This window comes from Pleurodeles waltl, chromosome 3_1 (assembly GCF_031143425.1).
Source record: "Pleurodeles waltl isolate 20211129_DDA chromosome 3_1, aPleWal1.hap1.20221129, whole genome shotgun sequence".
Classification (NCBI taxonomy): Eukaryota; Metazoa; Chordata; class Amphibia; order Caudata; family Salamandridae; genus Pleurodeles; species Pleurodeles waltl.
In genome coordinates this window covers 654,461,579-654,480,840 of record NC_090440.1, presented here as the reverse complement: position 1 = coordinate 654,480,840, position 19,262 = coordinate 654,461,579, and the positions used below count along the sequence as shown (strand labels likewise).

Genomic DNA, 19,262 nt, shown 5'->3' with positions numbered 1-19,262 from the left:
GCAGATGTGGGGAGCTCCACCCCTGCTTGGCGCCCCTACCTGTTTCTCATCCTCGCCTGCATGTCATCCTCGAGGCCCTCCTCGGGGCTTTGGCCCTCCAGGGTCCGGCTGTCATCTGATGGCTCAAAATCACACGCCGGGTTTATCCTCAGGCTCGCAAACCCAGCAGCGAAAGGCTTAAACCCCAAACTCTGTGAGAGAAAAGAGAGCAAACATCAGTGCGTGCGTAGAAATCACCGAACTGGTGGGCTGCATTATAGGTACTCTCCAAACACACACACACGGTTGGGAACTTCGGGATCCGTTCTTCAACTATCCATGTGGCTTTATTGTTGTGGTGAGTCTTGAGGCTTCCTATCACACTAAATTACAGATTATCCTATTAACCAGGGCAATCATGTTTTTGTAAATTTCAAAAGGGTGAAAAAGTTAAATCTGCAGCACTGTACATAACAGATGTTCCTATCGCCCAATGGAATGTCAATATCAACCTCAGAAGGATGAAAGGGTGAATAGGCTCCAGCTAGAGCCGATCCCGTGACTTAATTACAGCACGCACGTTCTGCAACTGTTGCATTAGACTTAACAGCTACAATTAAATTAAATTAAGGCGGCAATGGTGGCTAAAAGCGCATAGAAGCAGACACTTTGGCATATAAAGCGCTGAATTAGGCATGCCTAGCCCGCCACTACCTTCCTTTCTGGCTGATATATCACAACACCTTTAGAAAACACAGAAGAAGCGGGGACAGCGACTCTTCTAGATACAGTAAATTTTCTGTCTCGTCCTCACTCCTCAACCACGAGCCCTCCCTCTCCTTCCCCGGGACAATCTCAAACTTGTTTTGCAAAATAGGTACTTTGTCCTCTAGCAATCACTGCCAGCTGAGGTCATATTTTTCCCAGATGAAGTTTAAAAACAAATTCCCTGGACATACGGTTCTGATTTACGCGGCGAGAAAGGAAACACTTAGACAGGCTTAAGGCATATTACTCGTTTTTTTTCCACAGAAAAAAAGATCGGGGGCGGGAAGAGAGACACTGGGATACATCGTTCTTGCAGTGTGATTTTCGTATCTTTGAAACTCTGGACGCAGCATTCGGTGTCCAGTAGCGTTTACCTCATTGCTGCTTCCACAGAAGCCTTGCAAGGTCTGGGGCCAGGGCGCCACCGTTCCGCCCGCATCCAGATTCTAGATTATGCAAAACAGTTCTATAGCGCCAGCTCTGCTATTTACATAGCCTCTCGGCGCAGCTGCGTGTCTCACATTATTAAAGTAACATCTGCCAGATCTAGGTTCCCCTACGCTGACGTCCAGTGCGTGGCTGGCTCGTGCGCCCACCTCTTCAAAGGAATAAATCGATAACGTGCTTAGAAGCTGTACATGTCCAAGGTGGAGACAGCTGCGTGTCTGTGCCTCTCGTCCTTGGTGCTGGTGAGGTCTCGTTTGATGGATGTCAATTTGCCGGTGTGAGGCCGCTGCAGGAACTTTGTAAGGTAATGCAGGTTTTGCAACCAATACTTACTGCAAAGGAACCATCACGTGAACACGAACAAAATCCATCTCTTTACTCAATTTGACATTTAAAGCAAGTAGTCAAAAGCCCCCTTGTTGAAAGAAGTCTTGTTGGAGATCAAGCATTCACTAGAAGAAGGGCATCTAATTAAGCAGTTCACTTTCTCTGTCCATAATGGACGAGGACAGATAGAAAAGAACCTTTTATGGGGCTGTGTGTGAAATACCCAATGAATAAGGCTTCACAGAAAAGCCACCAACAAATCCTCTAATTCAAACAGCCACAGTTGCCGTAGATAAGGGGAATTTAAAGCCCACTCGGCTAGGCTTCGAAGACACGCTGCTGTAGAAATAGGGAATTTAGATTCCAACCAGCCAGGCCTCCAGGGCACGCTACTGTAGCCACAGGGAATTCAGATCTGAACCAGCAGGCCCCGAAGGCACGCTACCATAGAAATCCGGAATTTACACCCCAATCAGCCAGGCCTCGAAGCTGCCATAGAGATGGGTGATTCAGAGCTCTAACAGCCAGGCCTCGAGAGCACGCGGCCCTAAACACAGGAAATCCAAGGCCAGGCCCATCAGGATTGCCACCAAGAAAGAATCCAGGGCCCAGCCCACCGGGCTTCTCAGGCATGCTACCATCATGAAATCCAGGGCCGAGCAGACCACGCCCTCTAAATATACTAAGAAGTTCCTCGCGTAGTGTGCATTCATTATGTAGTACACAAATTGTTTCAAGGCAATGATGATCTGTTTGCTTAAAAAAAAACGAAAATATGCCCTAAGTGTCTATAACTACTACGTGGCTTACACATCTTCTGGCATCCTTCTCACCATGGCCACGGGCCCGTTGGGAGCTACCCGTGCTTAATTTGATCTGGTGGGACCCACCAGCACTCATTTTTGGTGACCGGCACTTATGTTTCCGTAACAGAGATTTACAGACAGCAAGAGAGGGAAGGAAAGAAATACGAAAAAGCAGTCACAAAGGGAGAAAGTAGGACCCTGTAAGAGTAAGAAAGTGAGGAGGGAGCATCTGGTGGTGAATGAAAGAGGCATGAAGTGGATGTTATACTAGCAACGTTTGTATTCGGCGCGACGACATTTAGCTGCAATGACCACACTCATTCTTTCACACATTAACCACTAGGAACTAACTACCTTTGTTAACACTTAATCCCTGTGAAACGTAAAGCAGGAAACCCTCCAAGGGTAAAAAAAATGTGAAACCTCAGTAAAGAGAAATAATCTGCACTTGTAATGTCACACCATAGGCCATTCGTGGAAGGGGACCAAAGCTTCCCAATGCCCTAGGTACCATACATTAGGGATTTACATGGGGGCACCAGTACGCCAAACCTGGGATGAAAGTAACCAAGTTAGAAAGGAGAGAGCATCATTTCTGGGGTCCTGGTTAGCAGGATCCCAGTGAGACAATCAAACACACTGACAACAGGCAGAAAATGGGGGTAACCATGCCAAGAAAGAGGGTACTTTACTACAGTGACCCTCGCAAATACTATCTGGGTTATCCATCGGCCGTAACTTGGAATGATTCATGTATCCTATACATCTTTGTTACCATCAGTTGATTATTATGATTACAATCATCAACTACCTAGTGAACCAATTATATCGTCATTCATCTTTACCTATTGTGATGTTTATTTTTTTCCCATCAACCTTGAAAAAGCCCTACGGCTGGAACATGTGCCAGCTTCGCTGGTGTGGAAAGCTAGCACAGGGGGAATAATAAATACCAATTGCATCTCCAGTATTGATCAATGTTTGATTAATGCTACATTAGCTGGAACAATTAGGCCCACTTTTTAATTTAGGTCTTTGCAACCCAAGGAAAGAGAGGAACTGTTACTTGAAGAGACTGCATATCGCAAATGTTGAGTAAACACCTCATGATGTGACTGGGAGCAGTGATGACATTCTAGATATGTTGACTGAGATGCAGGTGTCAAAGCTGAACAGGCAAAAAGCCCAGCACAAAATGAAGTTCTGCAAAGTTTCCAGCTATGTGCCAACCATCTCTCTCTGGTCGCATGCCAATCCCCACACGCAGGGAAGGACGACAGAATACTCTCTATGCAAGCCACCTCGCTCTGGCACATTCACCACCCACCCCTGGGATCTGCTCCTGTCCTTTGTTCTTCAGTTTCGGAAATTCCCTGGACACATACCACATCCCTAACAAAAGAATACAATAACCCTCTCCAGAGCAGATGCCCCACCCCCGCATGAAAATTAACTGTTTTCTAAGAAGAGATTAAGTCTCCCTTAAGTACTTAAAAACCTCGCCGAGCCCGTCCAGTAAGCACCTGTACCATTCACAAAGTCCCGCCTTCCGTGACCTGTAACAATTGCCAAGCTTCTCTTCTCAGTATGGGGTATCCTGGCACTCACTTCTCCTAGGGTGTATCCATTGGCAATTGATGTGGTTTGGCTATACCATGGATACTCAAAGTACGGCCCGGGGACCGCATGTGGCCCTCCTGGCCTCTAATTGCGGCCCCCTGGTGAACAGCAGCACTTGGCTGCTGTTCACTTGACAAAGCAGAAAAATTCAGAAACGGTCATACTTTATTTACACATTAAGTGGCCTAGACAACTTATTTGTAGGAACACCTTTAGTTTTAAAAGTATCTTGCACTAAAAGTAAAAATGTGATAAACTGTCTGCAAACTTCAAAAAAGTGCATTTTTTAAAATACATGAGCGTTTTACCTTACTAGAATCAGATTATATCACTGCATTGAGAGGCATTTATTAGAAGTAATACTTTAAAAAATGATCTTGGAAACATCCAGGCCGTCCCCATTCTGAAAACAACGCCATCAGTGAACCCAGAGACAAGTAATTTGTCAGGTGCACCTTGTGTGTATCCTTGGTTGTTATAGAATTGAAACAACATCATAGTTTATTAAGATAATGTTTTGTATAGCACACATCCTAAACCTGTGTATTTCAAGGGGCTCTCATGTGGTATTGAAGAAAAGGGAGGCAAATGAAATCAACTAATTGCCTAGGATCACACAGTTTGGTCAAATCAGGAAGCAGGGACTGATGCCTAGCTTTCTGGTATCACATTTTGCAATTTAGCTACCAGATGAAGACCTCTTTTTCTCTCACAGTTTGTTATTCATACCATGTATCTGATTTGCCCACCACCCACTTCCTATGCCCAGTTTTCATCACCTCGACTCTCGGCCTGCTGACATCAGTGTGGCCCTCGGGCATGCCACAGACAGTATTTTATGGCCCCCGGAGAAATGTTTGCGAGTACCCATGGGCTATACTGTAACGCGCTCCGATGCCTCTGCGCCAGGTCTGCGCTATATAACATCACAAAAATAAAAAATAAATATATTAAATAATACCCCTGAAGAGACTATTGCCCCTTCAGCACTTGGTACTCTCATTGGGGTTTTCACCTCAGACTCTACCAACCCAACCCCTTCCTCTATGTAGCCTCCAATTAGTCCTTCACCATCATTTCCCATCTGTGCTAGCAACGCTGATGTCTAGGCTGTACTAAGCGCCTTTGGGCAATTCCATTTGATGTGATCTGCACTAGCAGTACAGTGAGAAGAGAGAATACCAAAGAATACCTGCTGGCATGCAATAGGAGACGAGGGAGCTGGAGAGTACCTGGAAGCATGTGATATAGCACAATGAGAGACAAAGCTATAAATAATCCTGAGAATGTGCGGCAGTGTCAGACCAGAGATGGAACTGCAGAATACCTGGCAGCATTTCACAGAGTAAGGCAAGAGACAGAACTGCTGAATACCTGGCATCATGTGGGAGTAGAACATGGATAAAACAAAGCTGCAGAATACCTCGAGGCCTGTGATAGGCTAAATAAGGGAAAAAGCTGTGGAGTAGCTGGTGGTACATGACAGTACGATGAGAGACGAAGAAGAGGAAACTTTGTAATCATTTAGCAGTAGAGACTTAACAAGCACTGGCAATGCTAGTAGGGTTGGCGTTAAAGTGTTATGGCTGCAAACACAAAAAAGCACAAACACATGTTTGTGTTTTCATACGTTAGCACTTAAAAAGTCCAACCTATTGGAATTGTCACTGCCTGCACCTCATCCCGGATGTACTATTCAAACAGACAAAGCATAGTTTTAGTAATCCCGCCAGGCATGCTCAGTAGATTGCTTGGAGTCGAGAAGGCATACAACAGCTCCAGTTAAGGTGAAAAAGTGTGCATGTTTGACAGAATTGTTGGAATGGTCACCAGAGGTGTGTTTCTGCTCTTCGGGATTATTGCACTTGTGACAGGTGGGAGCTTCCCTTATTGCGCCAGCAGACAAATGCTCCACGATGGTGGTGGCGTGAGGTGGTGGTAGCATCATTATGGAGAAGGGCAGGTTTGAAAGGTTCTTGTGTCAGCACTGATGCATTTTTAGCACATTTAAGTTGAGGTTTGCAGCTTATGCGAAGAAAAAAAAGCTTTAATGGAGAACTAATTTTTGTCTTCCTCACCACACAAGCTATCAGAAGCTCAGTGAAGTTCCCGGGGGCAGTCAGAGAAGAGGGAGGTATGAAGTCATGGGGGCTGAATGCTGATTTACTTTTTTTCCTTTAATTTGTACAGTATGAAAATGTTTTCACAGGGACTCCATCTTAATGCAACCATCCACAAAAACCCTTGGGTTGGTCTAAAACCTAGTGGATACCACACCAAGCCAATTAAGGGGGCTCACCCAAACAAGCCCCTAGGTGAAGACAGCTGACCCACAACCCTTTCAGAAAGTTATATGTTGTAGGTTTTGTTGTATCATATGTGTTGTTGGAACGTATAAGGTCTCGACAGACAACTAATGCTGCCTGTGGCCAGAACTTGAAAGATGTAACTGAATGATGGATTGAGAAAGGCCAGACCTTGAAGTGATGAGCCAGAGTATGTGCCATCAAATAAATTCCATCAGCAAGACAGTTTTGGCAATATCTGTATTTTAGTCATTCCGAGAACGCATTATTGGACTGTTTTTTGTGGTTGGCAAGGGCTCCTCACCCTGCTAGATGGGATATATACACATATATCTCTGAGCCTTCCACCCCACGCCAAATGGAGAGATGGAAACATGTTTATAGAACACGAAATCCAGGAAAAGCAAATATTTATCATTCAAAGAATGAAAAAAGAAAGGCCAGGGATTGTTTACAAAACAGTAAGAGTGGAGAAGAAACAGCAGTCTGACAAAGACGATGACCTTGTGCAAGAGGCGCGCAGCATTAGTCATGGATGCATAAAATGCAGTGAGAAGACACTCAATGAACGCCGGGAAAGTGAGGCTGATATCTAGGCCAAGCCGCCGCCTTTTCTAATGTGCCACGCAGGAAGGTTCCTTTAGGGCGCGTGTCACCAGCTGCTGGACCAGATTGCCGTCCGAGGTATGATCAATGCTGTTGACTGTGCCCACAGGTATCCAGGTGATGGGTAGAGAAGGTGACATTGGGATGTCCTATTCCAGAGCACGTGTTCTGGATACATTGCTAGTTATATTATGGGTGACTTCTGGTTCACAGTCCAGTCCGCGTGAGTGAGCAAGCATTTATTAGCATGTTATCAGCACGTTCACCTTTGTGTTGTCGCACAATGTGTAGATTACCCACCCTGAGCATTTATGGATTGTTGCAAGCTATTACCCTTCACCATCTGTCACTCTGATATGCCAGTCTTTTTACATATTGCATTCAGGCCTGAAGCGTTTGCAAAGTCATGCTTCATCTCAGTGATGGCAGAGTGTACGTGTGGACTTCCCAATCAATGAAACATTTTTGTTTCACAAAGTGTTTTTAACGAGTCCATGCTACTGTCATTAATCTCAGAAGCTGCTAATGTGGCTCTTTGTGTGTATCCACTCCCGCTTTCCCTTGACAACAGGCTACGTTTTGGCCACCAGCCTTAACATCGCTTTGTCAGAGCCATGTCTCCTCCCCCAGAGTCTCCAGTTTCGTTTCAAGCCTTTTGAGATTAATTTATAGTTTGTGTCTCCCATTTATACTGGCAGACTGTATCCTTCACTTTTAGGATTACGTGTTCACTGAAAAATGCATCACTTTCACTGTTTCTCTCCTTTGGAATTACTATGTCAACTTTATATCCACCCACGCTTTAGATGCTTAGGTTTCTCTTCACTGGATTTGTAATTTAGTGCCCCAATAAGTGCAGAAATAGCCCATCAGCCCTGAATTAGGGAAGGTGGGAGTGAATCAGACAACTGAAGGGGGAAAGAGAGAACTATACTGAGAAGAAAAGATTCGGGAGTGGAAAAAGGAGAATAAGGATCTAGAGGAGGGCGTACAGCTATAGGTAGAGGAGGAAGGGAGTGAGAAAGGAATGAGGATTGAAGAGATAAAAGGGAGTAATGGGAAAGGATGCCTGGCAGCTCGCCTATTGAGTTTCGAATCACTTTAGCTCCTTATATAATTAGTCACTGGGACATGAATACTGACCCCGATGCAGGATCAAGGCGAAATTGGCAAGGAATATTTTTCCACGTTTAAATCTTCCATCCAGTCATGGATGATGTGATGGGAGCGATAGAACTCACAACTACTGATCATTCTTCAACCAAAGAGGGAGGTTTGACGTTACTGCTTCCCACTGGTTCGGACCAGAAGCCCTTGAACATCTAGAAAGAGGCTTTGAATGGATTTTGACATTGGGGATACATTCAGTTTGTATCTTTATTATTTTTTATTTATTTTTATTTTTTTTAGAAGTGATGATCTGGAGCACGTGGAGGGAGCTGCGTGTGTCATCTCAACCACCATGGAAAAGTTAATTGGTACACTAGGTTTTAGCTCAGGTGTGTTCTAACTAGTCCCTGGCTCCCTGGCCATCTCGAGACTTCCAAGCTGTAGTTCAATTTGGCAGGATGATGGCTAAAGGCAAACTGGGGTCCCTGGGCAAAATATAACAAAGGTCATGACTCTCAAGAAAGTGCATTGCATTTTGTTTGTGTGCTTCACAAAGTTTTGTTATGTACCTTCATAATGCATGATTAAAGGAGGGCACAGATTCATTCCCATGAAAATGCACGTGACCTTAAACTCTGTCATGTATGGGGTTTAGAAAGACATCTGCTACTAATTTAAATACTGTATCCTTACGACCCAAAGACATATATTGTGTATAAGGGCAACATCTGGCGTTACTGGAGCACAGGAACCCTATTCCTCCCTCCCCCCATGCACTGATAGGGGTATATCTAGGCTAACCCCCACTGCTGCATTTCTTCAGGAGGCCAAGGGGCAGGAACGAAAGAGGAGGTAACTGAATCATAACTTCAATGCCAGGACGGAGAATCACGAACTCAGCAGTGGTGCGAATCACTGGATTAGACTGCTGTCAATTTCTTCAAGGTCAATGACAACCCTGGGGGCTAGTTTAAATGGCTTCCTGCATTCAAGAATTCCATTTGCCCGCTTCAGGGATTGGGCTGCTCAGCTATGTATCAGGAGACCAACCCATAATCATTGCAGCTTTAACCTGGTAAGAGAAAGAAATTCTCTGGTGGTCCCAGAGTCCTATTGCCTAGTAGGATTCCTCTCTCTTCTAGATTATGAAGGATGGGGTGCAACCACTGGACTTCTCAGGGTACGTGACATCAGACAGACAATTAACTGCAGGCACCCAATGGATTTGTGAACCACTTGGTGATAAAACCAGGGAGCACACCTAAAGCGAGACCTCACCATACTCAATTATTGCTATTGCACCCAGATGTCACTTTGTAGTGACAACAGGTGGGCAGCAGCTGACTGTTAGTTTAAACATACTGCCTTTTTACCTGCAGCCATGGTGGAGAAGCTGACCACTGTCCTTCTCTGTGTCATTTCTGACCAGGCCCTATATCAGGTGTCTCTGCCTTTCCTATAGCATATGTGGTGTGTGGGGTTTCACAAAGGTTTTATACACAAGATATCAGGGACTGCTTGCAAAATGGCAGGTTTCCATAGAGGATGCTGAATGTGGGTCCAACAAGACGGCGGTCTGCCTGCAGACCATTTTCATCCACTGTGGACGTGACAACCAGCATGTCCTTTGTTTCTTGGTATCTGCCTGAAACTGTTGTTGTCTGTTAGCTAAGGATGACAACTCATTATCTGGCAAACCAATTTGCCCTCTTCTACACTGAAATTCAACCTTTCTCTCGTCCTGTATTTTGTTGACCATTGCCTATCACTAAGCAAACTGGTCTCCCTCCATCTGGCTAGAATATACAAACATTCTTGACTAGTCAGTCTGAACTATAATTCTTAAAATTTCAGAAATATTTTAAATTTCGGATGAAGAACACACTGTGGTTGGAATATGGTTTCTTTCCTGTGGACCCACTGATAAATAAAGACTACCCTACTTGGCCAAAAGAAGTGTATTCCTCCAGGTTTCAGGGAGACTGCACCAACAAAGAGAGGCCCTTTAGCAGGAACATAGTCCTGTATGTTGCTGTCCTCTGTTAAGGGCTGACAATAATTAGCAGATCATAGAACAATCCCAGCCATTGTGTCCTTTTTGGATAAAGGAAAAAAATCGAAAGAATCAGAGAGAGAAAAGGAGTGGACCCCTGACCAAAAGAACACAGAGCCAGGCCCAGCTGTTTGAAAGCCATCAATGTCATAATGGCTTATAATAACCCAGGAGCCAGAGCTACACATACATTTGCCTTCAACCACCGGGTGAGCACAGAGTATCAGCGCCAAGTGCCTGCCCCTGCTGGAGTTTAGAGGATATGGCTACATTTTGGCATTGCTCAATATTATATATGTCTGTAGCCTAGGAATTGTGGTGTGGAACATGTGGTCAATTTCGTAGCATGCCTCCTTCCACTATGACTGTTGTTTTAGGGATAGCTACATCAAACATCTAAGTATCCTTTAACCTCCACAGGCCCTGCGGCACCTATCTGATCCGGATCCTGTCCTATACATTCATTTTTCTTGTATGTGATACCAGAAAGTGGAACTTTAAACCACCGGCTCCCCAGCCATGGTTGGTCAAGCAGTGGTGTGTGTTCTAATGTGGGACAGCCTCTCTAACATCAGAGAGTGGTCTACCTATTTCTGCATCCCATCTCGTCTGTTCCAGATGCAAAGGGAAACACAACAGCACCAGGCTGGTGCCAAATCCTGGAAAGCCTTGCCCGATTCTCTCAGGCCGTGAAACGACCTTAAAGCACCATTCGGAAAATTCTGATACACATTGTCCGGAGCAGCTGTTTAATGGTCCAGCATCCATTCAAGGAGGATCTAGATCTTAAATTACAAGTATCTTACCAGTGAATGAAGAGAGATCATTTTGGCTGGCCTCTTCCAGACCTGATTTGAAGGGAGATCAATAAGCCTAAGTTATATTGACAGCTCCATGGAAGGGCCAGGATGTGTCAAGCAGTAGTTCACCAGGGAGGAAGTCACATAGTTGCCAAGCAGCCAGTTAGCTAACTTCAAGCATAAACCCTTGTAGAGGGATCGCACGTGTACAGCAAAGAGTTCACAACAAACCGTGTTCTCTATGTAAGGAATACAAAAGCCCTTTAACAGACACCTGTTTGGATTTTACTTACGGGCCCAGTAGGCCTCACCCAAGCTTACATTAAAAATATGGTACCCCTAAACATGATCACATGGCCACCAACCATTCAGGGAGGCTACTAGTTCAATAACACAGAAAAAGGACAATTTTTAGCCCCAGGTGCAACCAAAAACTACGTGACAGACCACTACAGTTTGTAGAGTCAGAAATTACAGAATGGAAAAGAAGAGAGAACATTTCAGGGAGAAGGATACATATGTACATTTTGGGAAAGCTGGCACTCGCAATATAGAAAACTAATTTGTGAAATTCTTAATAGTATATTTTCTCGAAACCTGAGCCTATTCTGGACTTGACTCTTGCTGTTATATTTGATAATCACTGTATCGGTTTGAAGGGGAGCAGGTGTATAAGGAATGCTGAGTTTACTACCCCTAGATTCACCTATACTCCTAGCCTACAGTACATCATCCTTCAGGCCTTTCACCCTCCCCCCCCCCGATATTTGTTGTTGTAGAACAATAGCTTTGGTGTGAATGGAGACAAAACCCAACTGATGTATGGTGAAGGAAGTATTTTCCAGGGAGGTTCTATATCTATATCAGTTGGTTTTCATCCTTTTATTTTCAACAGGCATCAACTTGTGAAGATGGACAACCACACACCCACTGCAGCCAAAACAGTAAGTGGTGTACCTTAGCATTGAATCCGAGCTGCCAGATTTTTCAATCTTTAGAATCAGACACTGGGTTATATTCTAAACAACTCAGGTGCTGCTTTGCATTAATATGTAAATGACACTAAAATGTACACAAAACATCAAGAATCAAAGACATCACTGTACTGAGAAGCTACTTATCCTGTCTGCAAACTTGACATTAGAGAGTTTTCTTCTACTAAACCCCTAGAAAGCAAATGCCTCTCTTCTCCCATAACACTTACGTTCTCCGCTAAATCCCAAGCTCTCCCACATAAACAAAGTAGCAAAAAAGCAAACTTTCCTTACCACACTAAGAGGAAGACCACGATTCCATGCTCTCCATTCAACTCAAAACTGCATCCATTAACGAATCATGGCCAGGCTGGACTTTGGGAATGCTGTCCTTTTAGGTGCACACAAAACATCTATAACCCTCAAAGTTGTACTACACACAGTGGCAAGGCTCCACTCTGCATAAAATGTGATCACATCAGCCTCATACACCCTGATCTCCACAGACTCCAAACTGTGGACAGATGACAATTCAAAACCCTCCCTAGCTAGCTAGCCTGCTCACCAGCTCAGCGGATCGAGAGGAGTCAGGAGTCATGGCGCACCTCTACTTGAAGTGCCAAATTATAGAACATCTACAGCACAAAAGCAATCCTTCTCCAAATCTGGAACTTTTTTCCCTCCTCAGTCTTAAAAAATTTACTCCGCTCATCAAATTTAGGAAACATATCAAGGCTAATTTTTTAAGGCTATTTCTATTCCACAACACGGTCCTTGGCCTATTTATTCAGCCATGTTAACCCACTCCTCCATCTCGATGTAACTGTGTTTGCTCTTTGTTGTTCTCTGTAAAGCACTCACTAGGTCCAAAGGGGCTATAAAAATGTTAGACAGTAAAAATACAAGAGAGGACAAAGATAAGAGACAAGTGGGAGAGAGAAAGCAGAGGTAAAATGGAAATGTAACCGACCGATTTAGTGGACAAAGGGTTAACGGAGTGCAAAAGAAAGCAGACATGAGGGAAGGAAGGAGATGAGTTTGAGCAGTGAATGGATGTGGGCATGGGAAAGGGAGTCGGGGTAGGTGTGACGGGCAACAGGAGAAAGAAAATTAGATTACTAGGTGAGCGGGATGGAGATTTCACCTCTACACTGGGGGAGGGGTTTAGGGTTGTGAAAGGGGAAAATGAGAAAGTGGGGAGAAGATAATAAGATGACAAAATGTGTGGAAGAGTCGTTTGTGAGGAGATGTCTCCTCCACAATAGGCAGGCTTGATGTAAAGAAGGAGGAGAAGGTGAGAAGGAAGAGGAGATAGGCGATGTCTCCGCCCCATACGCATATAGGTGAGGGAGAGGCAGAGTGAGACGGAACAACTGTGAGGGAAAATGGGACCATAGGATTACACAGGTGAGTGGGAGGAGTTTTTTTTAAAGGAAGTGTCAGGTTTAAGTTTATTCTCTCAGCCCTTCTTGGTCCCTTCTGTTAGCCACTCTCTTTACCTGCTGCTCCTGGACATCTTCACCCCCTTGGGGTTCTGCGTCTGCTCCGCTCATAGTGGGTACGCTGGCAGCCTCCTGTGCCCCGATGCGCTGCTTCCGCTGCTCAAGCTTCAAGGACCAGTCACTGAATCCCTCGTCCTCCTCCAGCTCTGAGGAGCCGAGCGGTTTGAAGTCACACCTGAGATGGGAGAAAGAAGCATGCATGACCCGTGAGTGTAAGGGCTGTCTGAAAGAACCACGGGAGAATGTGCAAGCACAGTCAGACTCCCCTCTGACTGCTACAAGTGATCCCTTCAGAGTGGCTCAGGACTGCAAGTGGAAGCACAAAAACATCCTCACCTCTACACGCGTCCCCTTAAAAACAGGCCAGGACCAAAGCTTAGTTGAGCAGAGGCTGGAGCCCTCTAATGGCCTGATGGTAGTCTCTCCTCGACCAAAAGTGCTTTATCGCCAGTGCTCTGTGTGCAGAGCTGGAGCTGCCCTGGACCTTGCACAGAAACAGAAAGCGGTGTTGGCAAGTGATTCCAGCCCGAAGGAAGTGAGGTCACCAGTGGCAGTCCAACCGAAAACGTTACTCAGCATCCGGATGCACATTTGGCTGCACTCAACAAAATTCATTCAGTACCAGTACTAGCTTTGCGGAGGAGAAGGGGCATTTCAGAGCTCCAGGTCTGCAGCTTGCTTTGTTGGTCAAAAGCTGGTGCTGGAAACACAGGAGGGAGTTGGCAGGTTTCGCCATATGCCAATAACTTTAAAAGGGCTCCAGGGCCTAAGACTGTGGTAAGGTTCGCCAAATTTTTCAGATGAAATCTCTCCCAGCCATATGTTCCTTTCAGAGGCAATGGAAGATGGGAAATGTGTTGATTTACTCTACAGCCAGTGCAGTCCTGGCAGACAAGCCCAGTGCATAAAGTTATGGGTATGAGTTACACTGATGGACCTGGGCTGATGTGATAAGTCCTACCCTACCTTGAAAAACGGCAGAACTGCCAGAGTCACTAAATGGAAACGCCGGCTATCTGGGGTCACTCCTTCTTCATGTGTTTTACTAATGAGTCTTCGTGAATTCGTGGGGTTTCCCTCTACATCCAGTGCCCTGTCTTATAATACATTTGAGGGAACATTTGGGTGGCCATAGAAATAATTAAATCCACTGTTAATTGATGCTGTTGCAATCACACACGTAAACCCGAAATATGTTAACGAGACGGAAACCTGAACTGATTTCGAGAATTAGAAAGGGATATTTGGGTTTTTAGCAACTACAGTAAAAACAATCTCGGTCAGGGTTGCCTTTATGTTTTTTTTCTTAAACAAATTCCGGGTTTGTGGAAGACATCCACGGAAGCAAAGAAGATGAAATTGTAGATTGCCTCAAAAACGTAGCTGGGTAACCACACCCGGAAAAAGACGTCACGGCTTTCAAGTTGAAGGGGACATTTGGCAAGGGCCATCCTGGACTGGGCTCAGGAGCAGCTGGGTGCACAGAAATACAATCCAAAGAGGGTGGGTTGAAAACGGGGTTTAAGCGACAAGCGATCAGGCGCCGCCTTCCTTGACACACACGCACAGACAGACCTGGCACCAGGCCCGACTCGGACAGACCATCCCGCCTCCCCGACTCCCAGAACACGCTCCCACATTCCAGAGGCATGAGGGAACGGCAGGCTGCGGATCCGGAACAAAAGAGATTTTGAGGTGGAGGGGGCGTGTGAGGGAGAGAGACGGGGCGTGCATGTGCGTTTGACGCTTCCTAGGCACCATCAGCCCAGGTCAAAGTGAGCACGAGGGTCCGCCATCCTGTGAGGAGATGTGGCGCATCAAAGAGGAGCTACAGCGCGGGAGGGTACCACAAGTAGTGCCCGCTGCACTGTGTGAGGCTGTGCATACACGTGTGAGGAGATGAGCATATTAGAAGGATCCATTCAGAGGCGCTGGAAGTAGGGGTGCTGCAGCACCCCCAAAATAACCATGGCACTGTTCGGAAGGTAAATGAGCAATAAAGATGTCCTTAAATTTTGTTTTTATCTTTTCACATGTGCTGTGCTTCAAAGAAAGTAGTCAAACTTAAGGCTAATCTTCTGACAAATAGCTGCTTATTCTTTTAAACATGAAGGCTGGAGTTTACTTGTCTTTCTCTGATTGTACAGTGAGAGGACTTTGTAAAGTGAATAATGTGGACAGCCTTGCTGGTGTGAAAAGAACAGCTGAAGGATGTCGTTTTTTCTCCAACACACAATAAAATGTAATTACCTATCAATTAACTGCACAAATTTGTCAGCATTTAGAAAAGCACAAATTAAGAGTTTTTTTGATAATTCTAAAGTGTGATGGAAAGGAATATTTTAATAGCATCAAAGCAGTTCAAGACACTTTATTGGGTAATGCCCAAATAACAAATATTTAATAAAATCTGATTTCCACACATTATTGTTTGTAGTTTCATGAGTACAGTTTTATGGGTAATACTATTTTGGTGCAAAATTAGTGGCCATTTCAATGGAAACTGTGCTGTTGGTAAATGAAAGTGGGCTACCATATCATGCTTTCGTAATACAGTGTAATCCAAATTTCACCACCACCTACATACTGCACCCTTATAGCTCTCTTACTGGATCGGAGTGTCATTTGCTTCACTTGATCTTTCTGCAAAACTTGGGCATTTCATGGTCCCTATGCGTTCAGTGATGTAATACTGATTTCAACAACCCCACTCTGAAAATTGTTCCAGTACCACTGGTTCCGCTGTGTGAAATCTGTACATAAAAGAAGCAAGTGAGGGCACCACAACCAATAAGGCCTCCACGTTTTGAGGTTATGCTAGCTGGTTTTTATAGCGTACACATACACCCCATCCAATGGCTACTCTCACCTTCTTTGTAATAACTGCACATTTGTAGAACAAATTGTCAGAATGAGATTACTTGCAACGGAGGAACGCTCAAACGCAATAAATTTATTCAAAAATCATCCAATGGCTACTCTAATGTGTAAGTACTGTGCAAGTTGGTATTCCTCCAGTTTGTGTGATTCCACATTCAAGAGCGTTCCAATACTGGATGGCTGAAGACCCATGCGATAATGTCTGCAGCATGGAGGACTCTACGAAGAGGTGACCCAAAGCATGAGGGTGTTACATACACAATCTTGTTTAGGTTACCACAGCCAGGAACTACTCCAGCCTGGAGATGGCACACACAGTAAAGAAATACAAAAATCGAGTGTGTGATGCGTCTGCATGTAATAACCACGAGCACCTGAGTTTTCTACACACAAGAATTGCGCCAGGACAGAGGATTGTCCATCCAGAAACTCTTGCAATGTGTGAAGGCTCCACATATTTATGTAGAAACTTTTATAAATGTGCTAACAAGGACACAGAGGGTGTCAGAGTACCTCACAGCTATGTAGTTTATGATATCAAGTATGCAAGAAGAAAAAGTATCGCATGCGGGTTAAAAAAGGATTGACATGTGGGGTGCAGAGTAAGGTTACATAGTCTTAACATGAACCTCGTAAAGAGCTAAAGAAGGACATGAGATACAAACAAAACAAAAAAAACTGCACCTTTCCAGACGCAGAGCTTACATTTAGATGTTTTTGTTAGAAGAAACAAGGAATAATCAAGTTACAATTGCAAGACCAATTCTAGTTTGCATGGGTTCTACACACAGGAACAGCTCAAGTGAGTAAGGGTGCGGCATACAGGAACACTGCAATGACTTATGGTTCTACGGACAAGATCCATATGGCTGTGTGAGAGTTCTAGACTCAAAAGTCACTTCAGTCCGTCAAGGAGAATAGACACGAAAACACTCAGATCTTATCGTGCTTCATGATCTCTTGCATTCTTTTGATAGAGGGAAACAGTGGTTGATTAGAGAGAGCGAAAAGGGGAGAGCAATGAGAAAAGGAGGGAAATGTAACAGAATGAAAGAAACATTAGAAGAAAAAGAGAGAAAAAACTGAAGGTAACGGAGAGGATGTGACTTTAAGTGGACAGAACTTCAGTTGTTTGTTCAATAGCACATTAATATAGGGCAGCAGGCCTCCTGTGCTTTCAGTTTTAAGTGCATCCTGCAAAATGCGGTCTTGGTTAGCATCCTACAGCTTGAAGTGCAAGGTCGGAAATCACAGTGAATGATGCCACTGGGAAAGAAGCTCTTGATGTGGGAGGTTTCCGGCATAGGTTGGAGGAAATGTTCACTTCCTCTTAGGAATAAAATCTGGGCCTCAAATATTTTGACTTGCACGGAGTTCAATACACGATTTGGACATTTCCAAGATCCAAATAACTCCATTTATCATTTGTCACTCTATTCTATCATTTCATTTCATTTCAATAATGGAGATTCTAATCTATTGTTCGGTCTGGCATTACTAAACGTGTCTAGTATACTTACGTATAAGGGCTTTTAGCCAGCCCTCTTCAACCATTAGTCTGTTATTGAGTCATTCGCACACATTTTTCTGCTGACCATTGCAGCATCCAGCATTGGAGGTGGGTCAGCCCACTTTAGCCACTGGCTAGCTTCACTGTGAGTGATGGCATCCTGCCATTTCACAAGGATCACAACTTGACACAGAGTAGTTAGCTCACGTGCCAGAGAATACTATGACAATGTGTGCTTTTTGAAAAACATATTTGCTTTTAGTGAACTTTAATTTTTAAATTGATGAGTGCCTGGCAGTCTCCTCAAAAACAACTTTTTGCAAAAACATGGCAAAACACAGACCTAACAAGCCTTGACAAATCCAAAAGGCTGGTGGTCAATAAAGACCTATTCGTTTTGCTAATGCTTGCTTCTTTCTTCTAATTTTAGGACCGTTCACTCAAAGACAATATCTTATTATCTTTATTTTGTTTATGAGGCCATGCATTCTCACTCTGTCCAGCTCAGCCCTGTTAAACCTTAAATGTTTTTCTCTCCAGGCTCGTCCCCTCACACTCAGGCTTGCCCTCCATTCCTACACATCTCTCACTGACAACTCCTGTCCACCACCTGGGTGTCACCTTTGATTTCAGACACAGCTCTTCTATTGTTGGCTTTTCATGCTACCACAGTCCTCAAGTCAACTACTGTCCTCTTCCCACTTGATTACTGACTCTCTATCTTTGTCGGGCTTCCTCCTTATTACTTGAGACACAAAGGGAAGGGCCGTGTTAGAATTATTTTTCTCATATAGAAAACAATTCCAAGATGGAAGGCAATTCATGCACATGCATGCTCGGGCATGTGACGTACCAGCAGCCACCTTGAAATGATTTTTCTCTTAAGGAAAAACCATGTTAAGATGGACTTTCCGGCATAAGCATGCAGCATGACTCACAGGCACCCACTGTGGATTTTTGTTGTCAGTGCCAATAAAAAAAACATATTGGAAATGCGAATATGTCTAGAATCACCCTCTAAAGGTGGGACCTTTTGGCTTTGCCAGTATATATTCTTAACAAGAATGAGAAAGTTCTGCCCCCCTCTGTCAGTTCCATTCATGATCTACACCCCTGCTGTTGCCGGCTAAAAGAACATTTTCACCCTTTTAGCGCTTGGTCTAAGTTATTATAAAGTTACTTCATGATTTGATTTACATTTCGCATTGTACTGCATTATTGTGAAAGCACTTCATAAGTTTAATCCCCTATAAAAAAGTGCTTACACACATTTTTTATTATTGACTAATCTAAGAGGCAACCACCATCATAGATCATTCAATAAATAAAAAAGAAAATGGTGCATGATTTATCCATTAGGTGTGCACATGTTTTCAAAGCATGCATGCACCTACAGAATGGCATGGACCAACATGATTGAGTTATCTCAACATTTTTGTTTTTATTTGAATTTATTTTTTTGATGATGCTGTACAACATTTACAAGGAACACTGGTAAAGTCAACCGGTCCAAAAGGCAAGACTTATTAGTTTTGACAATGCTTGTTTGATTCACTGTATAGAAGGAGGCAAGG

At 44.2% G+C, this 19,262-nt stretch overlaps 1 protein-coding gene across 4 annotated transcripts in view; it reads right to left on the bottom strand.

Annotated features, from left to right (window-relative positions):
* LSP1 (lymphocyte specific protein 1) overlaps positions 1–19,262 on the bottom strand; it is a 242,879-nt gene that overhangs the window by 82,498 nt on the left and 141,119 nt on the right. For all 4 annotated transcript variants that reach the window (XM_069223171.1, XM_069223173.1, XM_069223170.1 and 1 more), the window contains exons 3-4: positions 13,296–13,473; positions 40–191 (exon numbers count right to left, since the gene is read on the bottom strand). In XM_069223171.1, the coding sequence (XP_069079272.1) occupies positions 40–191; positions 13,296–13,473 (330 nt within the window). The remainder of the gene's footprint in view (positions 1–39; positions 192–13,295; positions 13,474–19,262) is intronic.